Source organism: Thamnophis elegans, chromosome 1 (assembly GCF_009769535.1).
Source record: "Thamnophis elegans isolate rThaEle1 chromosome 1, rThaEle1.pri, whole genome shotgun sequence".
Taxonomy (NCBI): Eukaryota; Metazoa; Chordata; class Lepidosauria; order Squamata; family Colubridae; genus Thamnophis; species Thamnophis elegans.
In genome coordinates this window covers 78425349-78443946 of record NC_045541.1, presented here as the reverse complement: position 1 = coordinate 78443946, position 18598 = coordinate 78425349, and the positions used below count along the sequence as shown (strand labels likewise).

General features: G+C 38.3%; 1 protein-coding gene across 1 annotated transcript in view; it reads right to left on the bottom strand.

Annotated features, from left to right (window-relative positions):
- Positions 1-6238: 6238 nt before the first annotated feature.
- The window catches only part of LOC116505519 (mucin-5B-like), a 71081-nt gene continuing 58721 nt past the window's right edge, over positions 6239-18598 (bottom strand). The window contains exons 42-52 of the mRNA XM_032212783.1: positions 17548-17648; positions 17075-17106; positions 16127-16298; positions 14497-14592; positions 10479-10522; positions 9846-9968; positions 9655-9750; positions 8441-8557; positions 7451-7499; positions 6720-6831; positions 6239-6416 (exon numbers count right to left, since the gene is read on the bottom strand). Coding sequence (XP_032068674.1) covers positions 6239-6416; positions 6720-6831; positions 7451-7499; positions 8441-8557; positions 9655-9750; positions 9846-9968; positions 10479-10522; positions 14497-14592; positions 16127-16298; positions 17075-17106; positions 17548-17648 — 1120 coding nt within the window. The remainder of the gene's footprint in view (positions 6417-6719; positions 6832-7450; positions 7500-8440; positions 8558-9654; positions 9751-9845; positions 9969-10478; positions 10523-14496; positions 14593-16126; positions 16299-17074; positions 17107-17547; positions 17649-18598) is intronic.

Genomic DNA, 18598 nt, shown 5'->3' with positions numbered 1-18598 from the left:
AACCCCAGGCCTGCCGACACAGCCAGGTTTTAACGGCTTTTCGGAAGGCCTGGAGAGAGGTGAGGGTCCGAATCTCTGTGGGGAGTTCGTTCCAAAGGGCCGGAGCTGCCACAGAGAAGGCCCTCCCCCGGGTGGTAGCCAGATGGCATTGGCTAGTAGACGGAACCTCTTATCTACAGTAGTTCATTTATACTGTTCATCCAAAGATGATCAGATTTTCTGCTGTCAAGAAATTCAACATCCTTGGTATCTAAATGATTCTTATAAAACCTTCTGCCAAAAATCGAAGCCTCCGGGACAAGCTTGAGTTATGCCTGAAATATTTTTGTTAATGGCTTTTAGAACTGTTTTCTGAAAAGAATCTGAAAATGTAGAAATGTGTTCAAAATCAGTCAAAATGTGCCAGCTACCTGTTCTCTATGGTATGCTTTACTGAAGTAAAAACAGAGTACCATTTATACTGCACTCACATTTTAGTCAGGTTGGCTGACTAAATTATGATGGCAAAGAAAGCAAACACGTTTCTTCTTATAGACGTCAGGACATAGCCCTATATGATAAGGACAAATGGCTTTTAAAATCATTTTTATTATATAAAATTTAAAAAAGAAAACAAAAAATAGGAAATTAAGGCAGGGAAAGGGAGCAGGGAAAGGGTGTGAGACACAAGAGGAAAGGGAAAAAGAAAGAAAAGGGGGCATTGACTTGCAACAGCACAGTACAAGAGCAGCACACCCCAATCTCAACTTTTTTGTATTGGTATTGGTATTGGTATTGGTATTGGTATTTATTCGATTTGTAAGCCGCCCTATTCCCCGAAGGGACTCAGGGCGGCTGAACAAAAACCAGGGGAAGGGGAAAAACAAATACAGAAAGTAAGACAAACAGGACAGTGATACAACAATTTAAAAAAGCACAGCAGCACAGCAAATTTGAGTAGGGGGGGGGGGACTCAACCCCAGGCTTGCTGGGACAGCCAGGCCTTAACGGCTGTCCGGAAGGCCTGAAGAGTGGCGAGGGTCCGAATCTCCACGGGGAGCTCGTTCCAAAGGGCCAGAGCAGCCACAGAGAAGGCCCTCCTCCGGGTGGTTGACAGCCGGCATTGGCCAGCAGATGGAATTCGGAGGAGGCCTAATCTGTGGGATCTAATGGGTCTATGGGAGGTAATTGGCAGGAGGCAGTCTCTCAAGTACCCAGGTTTGCTTTTACACCTTTATATATATATATAGTGATTAGCCATTCCTATTACACCAAATCTTTTTAATCAACAAAACCAAGGTCAAAGATTCATCTTTTCCCCACAAACACAAATTCTAGAAGTGATATCTAAATAAGAACATATTTTCCTCTTTGAATAAAACAATCAATTTAACCATTTCTGCTTTATCTTCCTTGCTATGGAAACAATGTATATTTACATTTAGTAATCTTTATGAACTTTTTTTATTTACAATTTTATTTACAAAATTTATTGTATTCTTTGAACTTACTGAAAAGGGGGGGGGGACCCTTTCCTTTACCCTTTTTTCCCTTCAGAATACTAAATTTTAAAAAAACTTATTTTAAAAAAAATCAAAACTTTCTAATATATCTTTTTCTTTGACATTTTAACATTCAAGCTTTAAACTTTAGTATTACATTTGGGTCCTTCCCTCCAAACTACCCTTATATATATATTTTTTTCTTTTATACAGCTCCTCTTTAACACCGAGAGCCTTTCTTTAAACTGGTACATCATTTTTTAAAAGTTTCTCTGAATATGGGTACTCTCAAATACATTTTCTACATCTTTTTGATGGCTTTTTGAGGCAAGGAAGAACCATACAAATTTATCAGTTAGCTCAGCAAGCAAACCTAACTGTTGAAGGAACAAAATAACTGACTAGCTCAGTTCAAGATGGAAGAACTCTTAAATTGAAGCCTTGCAATGCTGTGACCACCTCTCACCAGACACAATCATTAGACCAGCTGGAAAATCAGGGGAGCTTAATTAATGCAGTATAACGAATGAGTTGTGAGCAAACATCTGGATTGCCATGTTGCATTGTGCCTGTATTTTTTATGAAAAAAATCTTTTCAGCATGGATTCAGAACACAGCATCTTTTGTTGCTATGGCCTTTACAAAATCATGGGCATTTTGTAATCTTGTGAAAGGGATTGCGGGGGACAGAGGAGAATTTGTTCCCATACACATTGGATAATGGGTGATTTCAATTTTGTTTGTGGCTGTTTCAGAACGTTTACAGGAAGAAGTGTGTGCCAATCACCAGGTTTGATTTGAGCAGCAGTTTGGAAAACAACATTTATCAACTTGGACATTCAGTTTAATAATCCGAAGCTTTGTTCACTGCTTCGTCTATTATGAACTGAACATATGACCTTAACATTTGGTCAAAACTGGATGACAATTACAAGATTTGCTTGAAAATACAACCAAATCTATTACATATAGCCCCACTGGAAAGAGACAGATGACACTGGCCATATAGTAAGTTCTAATAAAATAGATGTCACTACCTTTAACAAGATAAACACACAGCAGCAACAATATGTCCAATGTAAGCTTTAGAGAATAAAAGAGCATTAGATGGAAGGAAAAGTCTTAGGTTTGAGGGGACAAAAAAGAATCTTTCTGTGGATTTCCAAACAGTTTGTCAGGAATATTAAGGTTTGGTGTAATCCTTGGGGTGTGTGAAGGCATAGTTACTTTGCTTCTAACCCATCAAGCAATAAAATTGAATTCTTTTCTATATTTCCTATTGTTTAATAGGTCTGTGAATTCACTGTTATTTACTTTAACCAAAAAGGGGCCCCATCCATTAAACTCAGTGATGGGCATCTGCCAGCACAGCTGTTTGCTGCTGATGCAGTCACTTTTTCAGTGGGCTTTGAGAGAAGATGTCTGGATTTAGCAGAACTGTATAAGAAGTGAGGGCTTACAATCAATCACTCTAAGATCAACATTGTGGTTTTCTTGGGTTTCTTCTTATCACAAACATCAAAGGCAAATTGGGTGACATCAAAATTTAAAGAAGCTCCAGCTTTGGCATAATTTTCCAGATCTCTGGAGCTTGGCACGAACAATTGTATTTCTGCCAAAGCTAATAATAGTATCAAGGCAAACCTGTTTGTTTTGTTTTCATTCTAAAGGAGCAGATGCCTACCTGCCACCATCAAGCTTTTTAAACAGATTTAATTTGCCATATCTATACCCCAAATGCTGTATCAGCAGAATTATGTGGCTACAATGATTCAAAATCCCTGAAACTGCTCAAGATCGATTGTTGCATGTGCTCTTCTGCATTCACCTGTGTTTCATATGCTTTAATGAAAACGGACATTATTCAACTGGGAGAAAAAGTTCATATCAGCCAATTATCTTGTTGGCTTAAATTCCTGTTTTCCAAAGTTCCCCTGATCTCATTAATGGTTTTTCATTGCTTTTAATCAAAGTGGAAAGAGAAAAAAAATCTTAGATGTTTATTTATTCAATTCAGTGATTATTGTGGCCTTTCCAAGAGTTGCGGTGGTGCAGTAGTTAGAGTGAAGTACTGCAGGCTACTTCTCCTGATTGCCAACCAGTGGTGGGTTCTGGATCCCATTGCAACCAGTACGGTTGCAATGGAGCCCGGCGTCCTCCACATGAACACTCGTGGTGCGTGTGCATGCTTCTTACCATCCAGAAACACCTCCGCGAGCCTCCGTGGTGCTCCAACTGCTCGGTGGAGCAATGCGCAGGTGCTGTACGTGCCATGCACATGTACAGAAGCGCCGAAGAGTTTAAAGACAGGTAAGAAGCGTGGGTGGGTGGGTGGCCCTTTGGAGCACTACTGGAATGGTATCTGGTGCTCCGGGCAGGCTCAAGTACACCCATAACGGGGCGTACCGTCTGCAACCCACCACTGCTGCTGGCTGACTGCAATTTGGCAATTCAAATCTCACTAGACTCAAGGTTGACTCAGCCTTCCATCCTTCCGAGGTGAGTAAAATGAGGACCCAAATGGTTGGGGGAAATATGCTGACTCTGTAAACTGCTTAGAGAGCACTGTGAAGCAGTATATAAGTCTTAAGTGCTATTCAGGAGTGGGTTCCGGCCGGCACTAATGCTAGTTCGCTAGTGTGCGTGCTTTTCGTGCATGCATGCACCGTGCAATTAAAATTGTTCTGCGCCTGCACAGAACTGAAAAACAAGATGATGTCGCCAATGGTGCCAAGCAAGGAACTGGTTCGGGGGCGTGGCAGGCCTGGTTTGCTCCGGTTCCAGTGACCCAGGCCGCCAAACCACTACCAGTTTGGCCAAAGCAGCTGAACTGGTAGGAACCCATCACTGGTGATTTTGCTATTGCTTTCTATCTACTCTCTGCTACCCCTAGATTTAAAGAGAAATAAAGCTGAAATCCATCAAATAATCTTTGACACTACACAGTAGTTGAATTTGGATGCTATAGCCATCCTTCAGTGGTAGTCACAACCTGGAAAACGTCTATACAGGTAATCCTCAACTTACAACAGTTAATTTAGTTACTGTTCAAAGGTACAATGGCACTGAAAAAGTGACTTATGACCTTTTTTCAGCCTTACGATCATTGCATCCTCCCCATGGTCATGTGATCAAAATTCAGACGCATAGCAACTGACTCATATTTATTACAGTTGCAGTATCCTGGGGTCATGCGATTCCCCTTTTGACAAGCAAAGCCAATGGGGAAGCCAGATTCACTTAACAACTGTGTTACTAACTTAACAATTGCAATGATTTACTTAACAACTGTGGCAAGCAAGGTCATAATATGAGGAAAAACTCACTTAACAAATGTCTCACTTAGTAACCTAAATTTTGGGTTGAACTGTGGTCATAAGCCAAGGACTACCTGTATCTGCAAAGTATTTCATCTTCTTTCTTTGTTTCAGTTTAGTGCCTCATTCTTGGCGATACTAGTTTTCCCTGTGCTGTGGTACAGTGGTTAAAATGCAGTATGGCAGGCTAACCCTGCCCAGTGCCAGGAGTTAGATCCTGGTGGGCTCAAGGTTGACTAGGCCTTCCATTCTTCTGAGGTTGGTAAAATGAGGACACAGATTGTTGGGGGCAACGTGCTGACATTTGTAAACCACTCAGAGAATGCTGTAAAGCACTGTTGAGTGGTATTTATGTCTAAAGTGCTGTCCTTGGTTTTCCATAGCTCAGAGAACACCAAAGACCCCATAGTCCCGAGCTACAAATATTGTATGGTACTATATGACCCCCTTTGACTGTGTTTGTCATGAGAATGAACCTAAAACACTACCATCACCCACCATTTCTATTTGCAGTGATTTTCATACAAAGGCATAACATTTCCCTATTTTATCATGATGACATTAAGAAATCTTTCTTTACTCTTTGATATTATTGCATTTTTATGTGATTGTATTCCTATTTATCTGATTGTATTATATTTAATTTTTTTCTTTGTCACTTTTTTAAATCTTAATTTTTACATTTTATATGACTATTACACTGTTCATGTTACATTGGATTGTTTGTACTATGTTTTTATTTTGCAAGTTATTGATCATAAGTACATAAATTATAAATAATAAAATAAATAAATTAAATAAATTATGTAATCCCTTCTAAAGGTTACTAGTTGCAAAGGGCTGTCCTACTCTTTTTTTCATAATTAAACAGTAAATTATCATAATGTGATAGTTTGACTTTAATGGATGTCAGTAGTTGGATGAATGAAAACAGTTATACCAGCTGAACTTGTTTAAGTATTATTTATTAATCTCAAAAAAGCAGAATTAAACAGGGAAGCAAGTTTAGTATGTGCATTAGTGCTACACAGAGATTTATGCCTGCAGATTATGTTATGTTGTTTAAAGACTTGTAACCCCTACCGTCCTCCCCAAAAAAACATCAGAAAAGCAAGAGAAGCATGGACATATAAGAATTTAATTTTCTACATTATAATGTTATACATTTCTATCATTATGTTAGGTATACTTGGAAGATTTTCCAAAGAGAAGAACCTTCCAATGTGAATGCTCTTATTTTGAAAAGAGTTTGCTAGAATGAATGCAAATTTTTTTACATGAAAAAGGACATTAATTTGATTAAGCAACTGGCCAACAAAAAAATATTGGGTTCAAGGACACAAGCAGAGATCCAAAGTAGCATTGAATGATGACTGATTTCTGATGAGTGATTGTTGGATTTATCTTGGACTAAGAAAAATAATATTTTTTCTCCTTCTTTTAGCTGCTTGGGACTTCGAAGTTGCATCCAGTTTTGCACTTACACTCATCCACATATAAATAGTCATAAACGATGGTTGTGCCATTCAGACATGTCAAGGTTACTTCTTTTTTATGGCTCTTGAACTCTTGGCAGCAATTGCAATTATACTGAAATGCCTTTTTGTTTTGGGAATATCTGTCCAGGTGGAGAAAAAGAAGTTAGATATGTTTTGGTAAAATATAATTTATTACATGCATTTTTACATTATCCATCTCAAATCAGTCTTGGGGGTTACTGTAGAGTTTAAAAACTCCAACAAATAGTTGGTCAGAATGATTAAAAATGCACATGGCCACCCAATCATCAAAACAATTCAACATAATCAACTGGTAAATTGAAAGGGGCTCTTGTCTCCATGAAACTGATATTTTATGGATATTACACTATCCAGTAGAGGAATGAATAGGTAAGAGTAGGATAGGCCTCCTTGTTACTTACACTGAAGAGCTTGGACACATTCCTTCACAGTAAGTCAATTCAACAGTTTCAGGAGATACACAGTCATTTTCACGGATTAGAGTTTGATTCTTGTATGGTTTGCAGTTTAGTGCTAGAAAATGAAAAGTAAAAAGGAAATATTGTACTTTTCACTTAGTCTTCACATTCACTGTTGTGGTTGCTGATTAATGAAATAATCTACCATTTGTTTCCTTCTAAATTATTTTTTTATCTTCTCAATCTCTCCTACAATTTTGGAATTCCCTAGTGGCTGCCCATTCACATGTTAATCATCTATTTTCCCACTTAGCTTTTTAGTCCAGATAAGGTATGCCAGATATTGCCATTTGCTCAACCCACTATTACTAATGATGAATGTTACACAAGCTCACAAAGCCTTCATTTTTCATTCTCAGGAATTCAAGAATTGATAACACTGGAGTATTACTTAAGAGAAGTGTGCAAGATGTGCATCATAAAACAGACTAGGTTTTGCTGACCTGATGGTTCATTACATGTTAAGATATAAGCAAAAAGAAATGGGAGAAATTATTTTTAGGAATCTCAGGAGACAATTTAACTCTAATGATGTAGCAGAAGATTCAGTTCTTGGCCTGCCCTCTTCAACATTTTGATTCATAAATTTAAATGAGGAGGTAGAGTTAATACTTATCAAATGTACTTAATAAAGACCTTAGGAATTATGGATTTTTAAATTTTTGTTTACTTACTCTCTTTGCATATCTTGCAGCAGCCATTGTGAGTCAATTCAGTTTGATCCTTTGACAACAAAGAAAGTTTGTGTTATTATTTTAATCAATATCACATCTTGATGTACAGTAAAATTAGATATTTCTAGTATGGGGTGTTAATTGCCTTCAAACTTCAATACCTACATAACAAAATGCTTCAATCTACCATTATTCAATGTTTCCAAAGAGTAGAATTAAAACCAGAAAGTTATGAATTATGAGTTATTGTTTATTAATATGTTACTGCTTATGGGAAAATGCATTATTTCTTTATCTCTGTAAAAGAACAATGATTTTAGTGAATAGATACACTTTTACTAACAGAAGCATTTTATGATTTTTCATTGAAGAACATCACATTCTGGGAGAAAAAAAAACCCTAAAGAACACCATAGTTCACGAGTGATAAAAATGAGGAAAACCCAGCTAGTTTCAATTCAATTCATCCAAGTGTGTGATCTCTATTCTTCTGCCAGAAAATAGGGATACCAGAAATTAATCCAGATTATAATGTGGATAAGATTGGGACTTAAAGAAACACAAGTTGTTACCTCTGAGTTTCTAAATGTGGAAAGCCTGATAACCCTGCTCATCCAATTATACTTACAAGTTTTTTTTTAAAAAAATTGCATGCTGAATATATGAATATTTTCATTCTGAATGTATTGTGAGCCAGATGATGAGGGATGAGACATGCTCCTAACTTTAGTCACCACCATTTCTTCTTGCTGAACAAATAAATTGATCCACAACTTTATTGTATAGGAGGCAACTGTTAGTTATTCAATGTTTATGAATAAGAAAGAATAATCAATAACGTTAATCTCAATCTTGAACAATGGATGTTTATCCTGACTGTTTGATATGGATCTTTGGTATGATTTTTATAAAAAAAAACATATTCATTATATTCAAGAAATGTAGACCATAAATGAAAAAAGAATAAATAAAAAGTGATAGAAAACTTACAGGACTGCAGTCTGGATCAAAGTTAGGGCACGTTTCTCTAGTCTCAACCAGAACTAGCGTATTGTTCATTGGCTCACATTTGTACTGATTGCAGTTACCCGGTTTTATCTGCCCAGGCTGTTTTTTGTAAATTAGGAGAAAGAGAGTATGAGAGAGGACTGTTATTTTAATTGTAAACTTTATAATAGAAAATTATAAGCCAAAGTTCTTAATATGTCTGGATCAGCGTTTCTCAACCTCAGGAACTTTTAAGATGTACAGTATGGACTTCAACTTCTAGAATTTCCCACCCAGCATGGCCTCGGGTGCTGTTCAAGATATCCTACCACTGGCAGCACATGTGGCAGTGCCATACTTTTAGGCTGGTTTTCTACCAGTGCAACATGGATGCAGAGTACCTCCCACCTCTTTCTCCACTATATTTCTCCTTTCTTCTGCCACCACTCCAAACGACATCTCCCACATAGTCCTTTCTCTCAGGAGGCCACCCCTGGCTCTTTGCCTTGCATCCTGCTGCCTCCTCCCTGACTGTGCCTGGGAGATGAAGGGCCCCTGCTCTCACTGCATGCATCTCAGAACTGCACCCTTGTCCAGCACTTGGATTCAGGGCCACCAGCAGGACATAAAAAGACAGCAAAGGTCAGCAGTGGGCTGGGGCACTGGGGAGCAGCAGGGGTATGTGGCGCAGGGTTCCCAAAAGGGCAGAAATGGGAGAGAAGATAAGGTAGAAGTGAAGGCAAGCACCGCAGAGCAGGAGAAATGTGAAGTCCTTGTCTATCAATAGCACTGTCCTGTCCTGATGATTGCAACCTGGACTTTTGGAACTGTTCTTGCTAAATGGTACAATCACATGATGTTTTGCCTAATGATTATATCACTTAGTAATGGAAGTTCCTGTTCCAATTGTGGTCATATATCAGGGACTACTTGTTTTCAGTTTAGTCCAGTTTTCCTATCTTACGGTTGCTACCCGTCTTGTAGATTGGAGATGATGAAATATAGTTCAATATATTAGGAGGGAAGCATGCTGAGTCCTATTCACATTTTAACAGCTTACAGTATTTGGATACTTCAGTTCTCATCTGCCAGTGCTATGAGGAAAGTAGGCATTAAAATGCAGTGTTACAATTTGAAAAGGAGTTCAGATTGGTGAGCAAAAGCGCATGAATACCCTATTATTTCACTTGTGCACAATACGAATGAGAAGATACTACCTTTAGTATCTCAGCAATGCCATTAATGGTGACGATGCAAGCCACTGGGATGCAGTTTCCACAACATTCACCGGGTTTTATTTGGTACTCGTGACCCTGTTAACAGACAGTAGGAATTAATACTGATGGAGAGATAGCCTCCTGTAAAACTCCAGTTAAGCTACATTTAGGCAGGAAAGACTTGTTCTTACCATGGGACAATCTGTATTGCAGGTAACTGGCTTACATTCCACAATATTTCCCTGGGTAACAGGGTTTTTAACAGAACTACAGATGCACGTTTCACAGGGTTTACCAGGAACGATCATTCCAGGCTGGGGAAAAATATAAAATATAATTCTATATAATTCTCATACGGGTAAAAGCAGCATTTGTGTTTAATGTAACTAAGCCTATATATACATATATCATTAGACATGTGAGGTGATAAGGAAAGATGGTGCATATTAAGTAGGAATCTATATAAGAATGTCAGTAGGTGAGCAGCTCTGAATCTATGGTCCTTGTCCCTTTTTCTTTGCTTTTGCTTTTTACTTTTATTTGTTATTGTCACATGTATTGTACATTAATATCCACAAGAAAACAACCCAACTCATAGAGTACCAAGGATCCCACATTTCAACCCTGAGCTACAAATATTCTCCCTCACAGATATCTCTCCTTGTGGGCATTCCCTAGAGTTCAACCAATGAACCCTTTCCCTGACAGGGATGGTGAAATCCAGAATACAATATGGATCTTCATGCTAAACTTTTGATTTATAATTGAACATGTAGAAAACAGTTTTATTCACATACATGAATAATAAATACTAGTTTCTTTACCTCATAATCTTTTCCATTAACCAAACAGGTGTTTTTTCTTTTTTCTAAAAACAGAAAACACCAATTATTTAAAGTACAATGAGAAAAGATATTCAGATTTAAAATTAATATTTAAAACAAGAATAAGAATTTAATAGAATTATAATAGTAGAATTAGAATTACAATACTTTATTTGGCCAAGAGTGATTGGACACACAAGGAATTTGTCTCCAGTACAGAAGCTCCCAGGGTATACATCAAGCAACAGAGTAATAATGATGATGATACCAATAACAGGGGGTAGTAAAGATGAGAAAGAAGAAGATGATTATAATGATGATGATGATGATGATGATGATGATGATGATGATAATAATAATAATAATAATAATAATAATAATAATAATAATCAGCCTGAAAAAGTCACCAAAAATCAGATGGTCAAGATCTTGTGGGATTTCCGTATACAAACGGACAAAATACTGGTGCATAATACACCAGACATCACACTGGTTGAGAAAAATAAGGTCACAATCATAGACATCGCAATAACAGGTTATAGCAGGGTCGCCGAGAAGGAACATGAAAAAATCGCAAAATACCAGGACTTAAAAATCGAAATTCAATGACTATGGCACAAACCAGCAGTGGTAATTCCAGTGGTAATTGGCACACTGGGTGCTATTCCAAAAGCACTGGAATTACATTTAAAACAGTTAAAAATTGACAAAATCACCATCAGTCAAATGCAAAAAGCCGCACTGCTTGGATCTGCACGCATATTACGAAAATTCGTTACGACGTCCTAGGCCCCTGGGTGGGGCCCGACTAGTAACCAATGCCAAATCCGGCGAAACAACTGGCCGCTGTGATACAATTGTATAATAATAATTGAACCGGGATCCATCTTGGAAACAAACCAGTTAATGTACAGCGCAGCTGTAATAGTCACTAATGAACTAGGCATTAAAATTAAAATACCTAGTCACACAACAGAAAAAGCATCAAAGCCAAAGTGGAAAATCCGTCTAGAACAAAAAATCAAAAAATTAAGGGCAGATGCTAGTAACCTAAAGAACATGCATGAGCAACGGCTTAAAAACAACAAAATCATAGATCGGCTAATCAGAAGATATAGATTGGATACAAGAAACATCAATGAAGCTGTAGAGATTGTAAAACAGCAGATAACAGCAACAGCTAGAAAAATTGAAAGATATGAGGCACGAATCATCCAATATAAACAAAATCAGCAATTTCGATCAGACCAACGGCGTTTTTATCAAAGTCTTAATGTGAATGGTGACACCAAAAGTGAAAAACCAGAAAAGCAGGCCACAGTTGAATTCTGGAAAGAATTGTGGGAAAATGCAAAGGACTACAACAAGGAAGCAAAGTGGATACATGACTTTGAGAAAAGCATTGGCAACAAACAAATGCAAGTATTAGAAATAACAACTGAGATGATCAAAATCGAGTTAAAAAGGTAAAGAATTGGACATCACCTGGAAAGGACCAATTACATGGTTTCTGGCTCAAATATCTGACCAGTTTACATGCAATATTGGCCAGGCAACTGAATGAAATTTTACAAAAGGGCCAAATTGATGAATGGTTGACAACTGGAAAAACATACTTGATTCAGAAAGATCCAACTAAAGGAACAACACCTGAAAACTATAGACCAATAACATGCTTACCAACAACCTTCAAATTACTCACAGGCATTATTGCAGATAACATGATGGATTATTTGGAAACAAACAACATCTTGCCAGTAGAGCAAAAAGGCAACAAAAGAAGGAGCAGGGGCACAAAAGATCAGCTTCTAATTGATAAAATGATATTAGAAAATTGTAAGAACAGAAAAACGAACTTGAATATGGTCTGGATTGATTACAAAAAGGCATTTGACTCACTGCCACATAGTTGGATCATAAAATGCTTAGAAACAACTGGCATTAGCAAAAATATTACATCCTTTACTGAAAAGGCAATGAAACAATGGAGAACTGAGTTGGCAGTAGGGAATGAGAGCTACGGAATGGTTAATATCAAGCGAGGAATTTTCCAGGTTGATTCACTTTCACCTCTTCTCTTCATCATCGCAATGATCCCACTATCAGTAATCTTAAAAAAAATGAAATTAGGCTACCAAACAGCCAAAAAAGCTGAAAAAATTTCGCATTTACTATATATGGATGATTTGAAACTCTATGGCAAGTCAGAAATAGAAATCCAATCATTGACAAATACAGTCCGAGTATTCAGCACCGATATTTCAATGCAGTTTGGCATGGAAAAATGCGCCACTGTATCCATAAAAAGGGGCAAAATCACTGCATCTGAGGGAATTGAAATGCCCAATGGCCAACTAATTAAATGCAAAGAAAATGAAGCCTACAAATACTTAGGCATTCTGCAGTTGGATAACATCAAGCATGGAGAAGTAAAAACTATTGTCAGGCGAGAGTACACCAACAGAGTTAGGAAAATTTTGAAATCTAAATTGAATGGTGGAAATACAATCAAGGCCATAAATACCTGGGCAATACCAGTTATAAGATACACAGCTGGCATAGTTAACTGGACACAAGCTGATTTGGACCTTTTGGACCGAAAAACCAGGAAACTAATGACAATGCACTACAGTTTACATCCACGTGGTGATACTGATAGACTATATCTGCCCCGAAAATCAGGTGGCAGAGGATTATTACAAGTGAAGCAAACAGTTGAAGAAGAAAAACATGCACTGGCTGATTATTTAAAAGACACCCAAGAACATCTATTAATCGAAGTAAAGAACAAAAATCTACTGAAGGCCCAACAGACAAAACAAGAATACAGAAAAGATGTGATAAAATCAAGAATGGAGAGTTGGCAGAACAAAGCACTGCATGGTCAATTTCTGGAAAAAATAAAAGATAAAGTGGACAGTGAACAAACTTGGTTATGGTTAAAAACAGGTACATTAAAGAAAGAAACAGAGTCACTAATCCTGGCTGCGCAAGAACAAGCTATCCGCACAAATGCCATTAAGGCCAAAATCGAAAAATCCTCTGATGATGCCAATTGCAGACTTTGCAAAGAAGCTGATGAAACTGTTGATCACATACTCAGCTGCTTTAAAAAAATCGCGCAGACTGATTATAAATTGCGGCACAATTCAGTAGCACAAATGATCCATTGGAATTTGTGCAAAAATTATAATATTAAAACAGCAACAAACTGGTGGGAACATCAGCCTGAAAAAGTCACCGAAAATCAGATGGTCAAGATCTTGTGGGATTTCCGTATACAAACCGACAAAATACTGGCGCATAATACACCAGACATCACACTGGTTGAGAAAAATAAGGTCACAATCATAGACATCGCAATACCAGGTGATAGCAGGGTCACCGAGAAGGAACATGAAAAAATCGCAAAATACCAGGACTTAAAAATCGAAATTCAATGACTATGGCACAAACCAGCAGTGGTAATTCCAGTGGTAATTGGCACACTGGGTGCTATTCCAAAAGCACTAGAATTACATTTAAAACAGTTAAAAATTGACAAAATCACCATCAGTCAAATGCAAAAAGCCGCACTGCTTGGATCTGCACACATATTACGAAAATACGTTACGACGTCCTAGGCCCCTGGGTGGGGCCCGACTAGTAACCAATGCCAAATCCGGCGAAACAACTGGCCGCTGTGATACAATTGTACAACAACAACAACAACAACAATAATAATAATAATAATAATCATCATCATCATCATCATCTTCATTTTCGGCTGTGATGGCATTCTGCAACCTTCTGCCAGTGAAAATGGAGCTCAGGAGGGCAGCACGCAGCCCTCCTGAGCTCCGTTTTCACTGGCAGAAGCACCGTGGGCTGGTCCTTCACTATTTCCAGGGCGGTCCTGTAGGCCAGATAGAAGCACCCCATGGGCTGGATCCGGTCCCTGGGCCTTGAGTTTGGCACCCCTGCCTTAGGCTACATAGTCCATTTACCTTATAATATACCTCAGCAAGTTTGAACTTACCACAAGTAATGTTGGCACAGCATGGACCAAAAGAGACTGAGGCTAGGTACTCTCCTGCTTTACAAGTGGTCTTTTCGCACATACTGGTGTTGCATACTGTGGAATAGATCAACAAGAAGAAAAAACTGAACAAGGCCCGAAACAATTGGACTTGCCTGGCTTCTTGGGACAATGGCTATCTGATCTATGATTCTGATTTGATATCAGAACATGTAGACCCTAGCGCAGTGATGGCTAAACTTTTTGTCCTTGTGTGCCAAAATCATGTGTGCGCGCCTGCCCACACCCACTATTCCATGCACCCCGCCTCCTGTGCATGTGCACGTGACCCTCCCTGTGCATGCGCATGCAACCCCACCAGGGCCTACTCAGCCTCCTGCACCATGCTGAGGAGGGGCTTTTCTTGAGCCTCCGGAAGGGCGAAAACAGCCTTCCCCAGGCTCCAGAGGCCCTTTGAAGGCCGGAAACACCCATTTCCAGCCATATGTCATAGACTACTAAGTGCACATAACCTTGATCCTATAGGAAATGAGGAAAAAAACATTTCTAGATTTCTAGTTTTCTGCCTAAAACTCTTATCTAAAGCATATAGTGCTAGTATGTAAAGAATACAGGGTGTTTCAACCTCCAAAGATTGTTCTCGCTCCTATATATCAAATATGTGGATTAGTAATTGTTGTCTTTTGAATGTTCATTTACTATCCCTGTTAGTGTCTCTGTCTCTGTCTGTCTGTCTGTCTCTCTCAAAAATGTCAGGCAATCCAATTTTTCTCTAATGGAAACATAGTTAACATTAACATTTTAAGACTCAAATATAACTTCTCTTGTTTCTGTTTCCAGGAATTGGAATAGCTTTGGATCATTGTTCATCACGCTACTTCAAAGGTAAGTGGTGGCAGAAAGTTGAAATGCTTGTGTTTTCTAGGCATAACAATGCCTCCCCTCTCTTCTTTCAAAGTCAAAGAGTGCTGGCTATGCGGAAGATTCAGCGATCGCAAGCAAATAAGGCTGTTTAGTCTCAAAAGTGCTGGTGAAGGGGGCAGTGTGTGTCAGCCAGACAGAAAACATGATAAGAGCTAATTTTACTTTATTGAAAAATTAAAATCACAGAATCTTGCAAGTCTGAATTTACTTCCTTCATAGCCTCCAAAACTAGGGAGGGACTTGCCCTGTTCACATTCTTGCTTCAGGGAATTTCATCCTTCCCTTGGCTGACTTGCCTCTCAAGGTCATTTCACATATTATTTGTTTGTGTGTGTGCGCGCGTACGTGTGTATGTGTGTGCGTGTGCGTGCGTGTGTGTGTGTGTGTATGAATTCCACCTTCAAGCAAGCCTGAAGTTTTCACTGATCATTTCTTATATCTTTTTACATCTTGGCTGGGCAACACCCTGATATCGTTTCTTTAGATCATTTTCTCAGACTTTTGGGTCTGAAGGTTCCCTGGGCCACAGCCCTTGAAGTTCCAAGCAATCATAGCACCACCAGAGGGCAACAGAAGTTGTGGTGGTGTTTGTGGAGCCTGTAATATATTAAAGTGGTATATGCATATAGGTGTGTGTGTGCGAGAGAACACAACAGAGCTTCACAACCCTTTTGGTATTAGAGATAAGTAAACAAATAATGCATACCGCATCTTATTTCGGGGCAGCATCGATCGTCTGAATTTAGCACAGAGATGGGCATGTATCCTTCCGCCTTACATTCTTTGGTTGGTGGGCAGCTCCATGGCTTACATTGTACACTGAGAGTCAAAGGGTCACATGTACACTCTTTACAGTTGCTCTTCCATTTGCTACCAGGCTGTCGTAAAGAAAAGTCAGATTAACAAGGATGCAATTATAACTATAACTTTTAAACCTATCAGTGTACTTAAGAAGGAACAATTACTTGGCTTTTCATTATGTCAGATATACCTGCTGGATTGTTTCTTAACATTTGGAAGATATTTTCTTTAATGGCCAAGAAGGGTTCTAAAATTACAAACCACGGGGAACTATAATAAATTAGGTATGCATCATTTCAAGCATTATGTTTGATAAATATAAACTTAATACTAGTGGGCATGAAGTCGAGAATTGTAGTTAGCACTGTTTTTTTAAAAAAATCCTGCTTTTTTCATATACAAATGAAGATGGTGAACATACCAATATTCCTTCATCCTCATATTTTCCCCACAACCAGGTGAGTTGAGTTGAGAGAAACTGACTAGTCTAAAATCACCCTGCCAGTTTTGCATGCCTAAAGTGGGACTAAAATTGACAGTCTTCTGGTTTCTAGGCCAGAACCTTAACCATTACACCAAATTGGCTCCTTAAATTTGATATTTTAGTTAGGGTTTTTTTTTTTACAAGGTGCTTTCAAAGTATAGTCTTAATTTTCATTTTGTTTAATCTTGCTCTTCTAAAAACAACTTATGGGCATGTCATATGACTGCCTGTACCTCCACTGACAGATCATCCCATTTGGTGTTTCTAAGTGAAACGGTCTCCCATCTTCAATCAAAAGTGACATGATGTCCTTTTCTAGTGATGTACCCTGGGTTCATGATGACATAGCATTCTGTATGAACTACTTACCAGTTTTGGGAGTCCATCTGCTCCCACACAACCTATTAAAAAAAGTTAAAAATTCATACAGATGTCATTTGCTCAGATAATATAGTACATTCTCCTTCAACATGGAAGCATCCAGATGCATTAAGCTTGGAATTCTGAACATTGTACTGATGATGTTACCTAGTTTGGATAATGAAACATTTACAAGAAAGCAAGCAAATTCAAAGAGCACCAAGGACCCCTCATTTCAACCCTGAGCTACAAATATTCTCTTTTACTGGTCTAAAACCAGTTATGAAAAAACTATGTCGACAAGAGCTGGTGTACTTAATTTCTTTGGAAAAGCAAAGTTGAAAACACCATCTTTCCCTCCCAAACCACAGCATTGTTCTTCCCATCTGCCAGATATAAAAATGATTCTACCTATTATCAGTATATTGCATGCTTCAGTAACCAGTGGGTCATCACTATTCATAATGAAAAGAGAAACTTACCACATTCTGGAACACAGAGGCCACTGAAAGAATTGAACAAGATTGAGCCCTCTGGGCAAATGCATCGTTCAGCAACATGGTCATTCAGGCCATGCGTTACACTGCAAGAAATGGAGAAAATTGTGTATTATTGAAATATTTTGTTAGTATTACATATAAACATTCCTGCTCACTTTTCAGCAATAAAATAGTTGCCAGACAGATTAATGTGGTGTATTCCGTTTTGAAATTAAATGTTTGAAAAGCACATCATGAAGAGATGCAAAAAAAAAAAAAAATCCCCACAAAAATCATGTTTTTAGTTCTTCAAGCATAAAAGAAAACTGGCACTTTCAGGCTAATTCTATGTCATTCCTTTCCCAGCTTCTAGCAGTCAGGCATTTGTCCAGCCAAAACAGGGAAATGCTTGAGTGGTTCAGGATGCCATTTCTGGGCAGAGTCTTTCTTGTCAGAATTGTTTAAGTGAATCACTGTAATTGTTAATTCTGGCTTCCTCGTTGAGTATCTTATCAGAAGGTCACAAAAGGTGATCACATGATTCTGGGACACTGCAACCATGATAAACACAAGGCAGTTGCCAAATGTCCAAATTGACATCATGTGACCATGGGGATGCTGCAATGATTATAAGTGTGAAAAACAGACATGAGTCACTTTGTTCAGTGCCATTAGAACTTTGAACAGACACTAAACAAACTGTTGTAAGTTGAGGACTACCTGTATGTGTCTTCTGAAAAATCATCTCCACTAGGTTCTAACCTTTTGATGCAGGGATCTTTGAGCATCTTCAAACATAAAGGCCATGCATATTCCCTATGTACTTTGGATTGGCTTATTTTTTCTGCTTTAATGATAGGAGGTCTGAATGTAGAAAGGAGACTCAGAAATGGCCATTCTTGTTGCTTACTCTTCATTTAATAATTATTCAAAATTAGACACTTCAAATATCATTTTTTAGCATTTTAAATCTCCTCTCTCAAATATGAAAGTTAAGACAGACGGAGTCTGAACCATGTTCTCAAATAAAGCACATGGAGATGACTCATCAAAG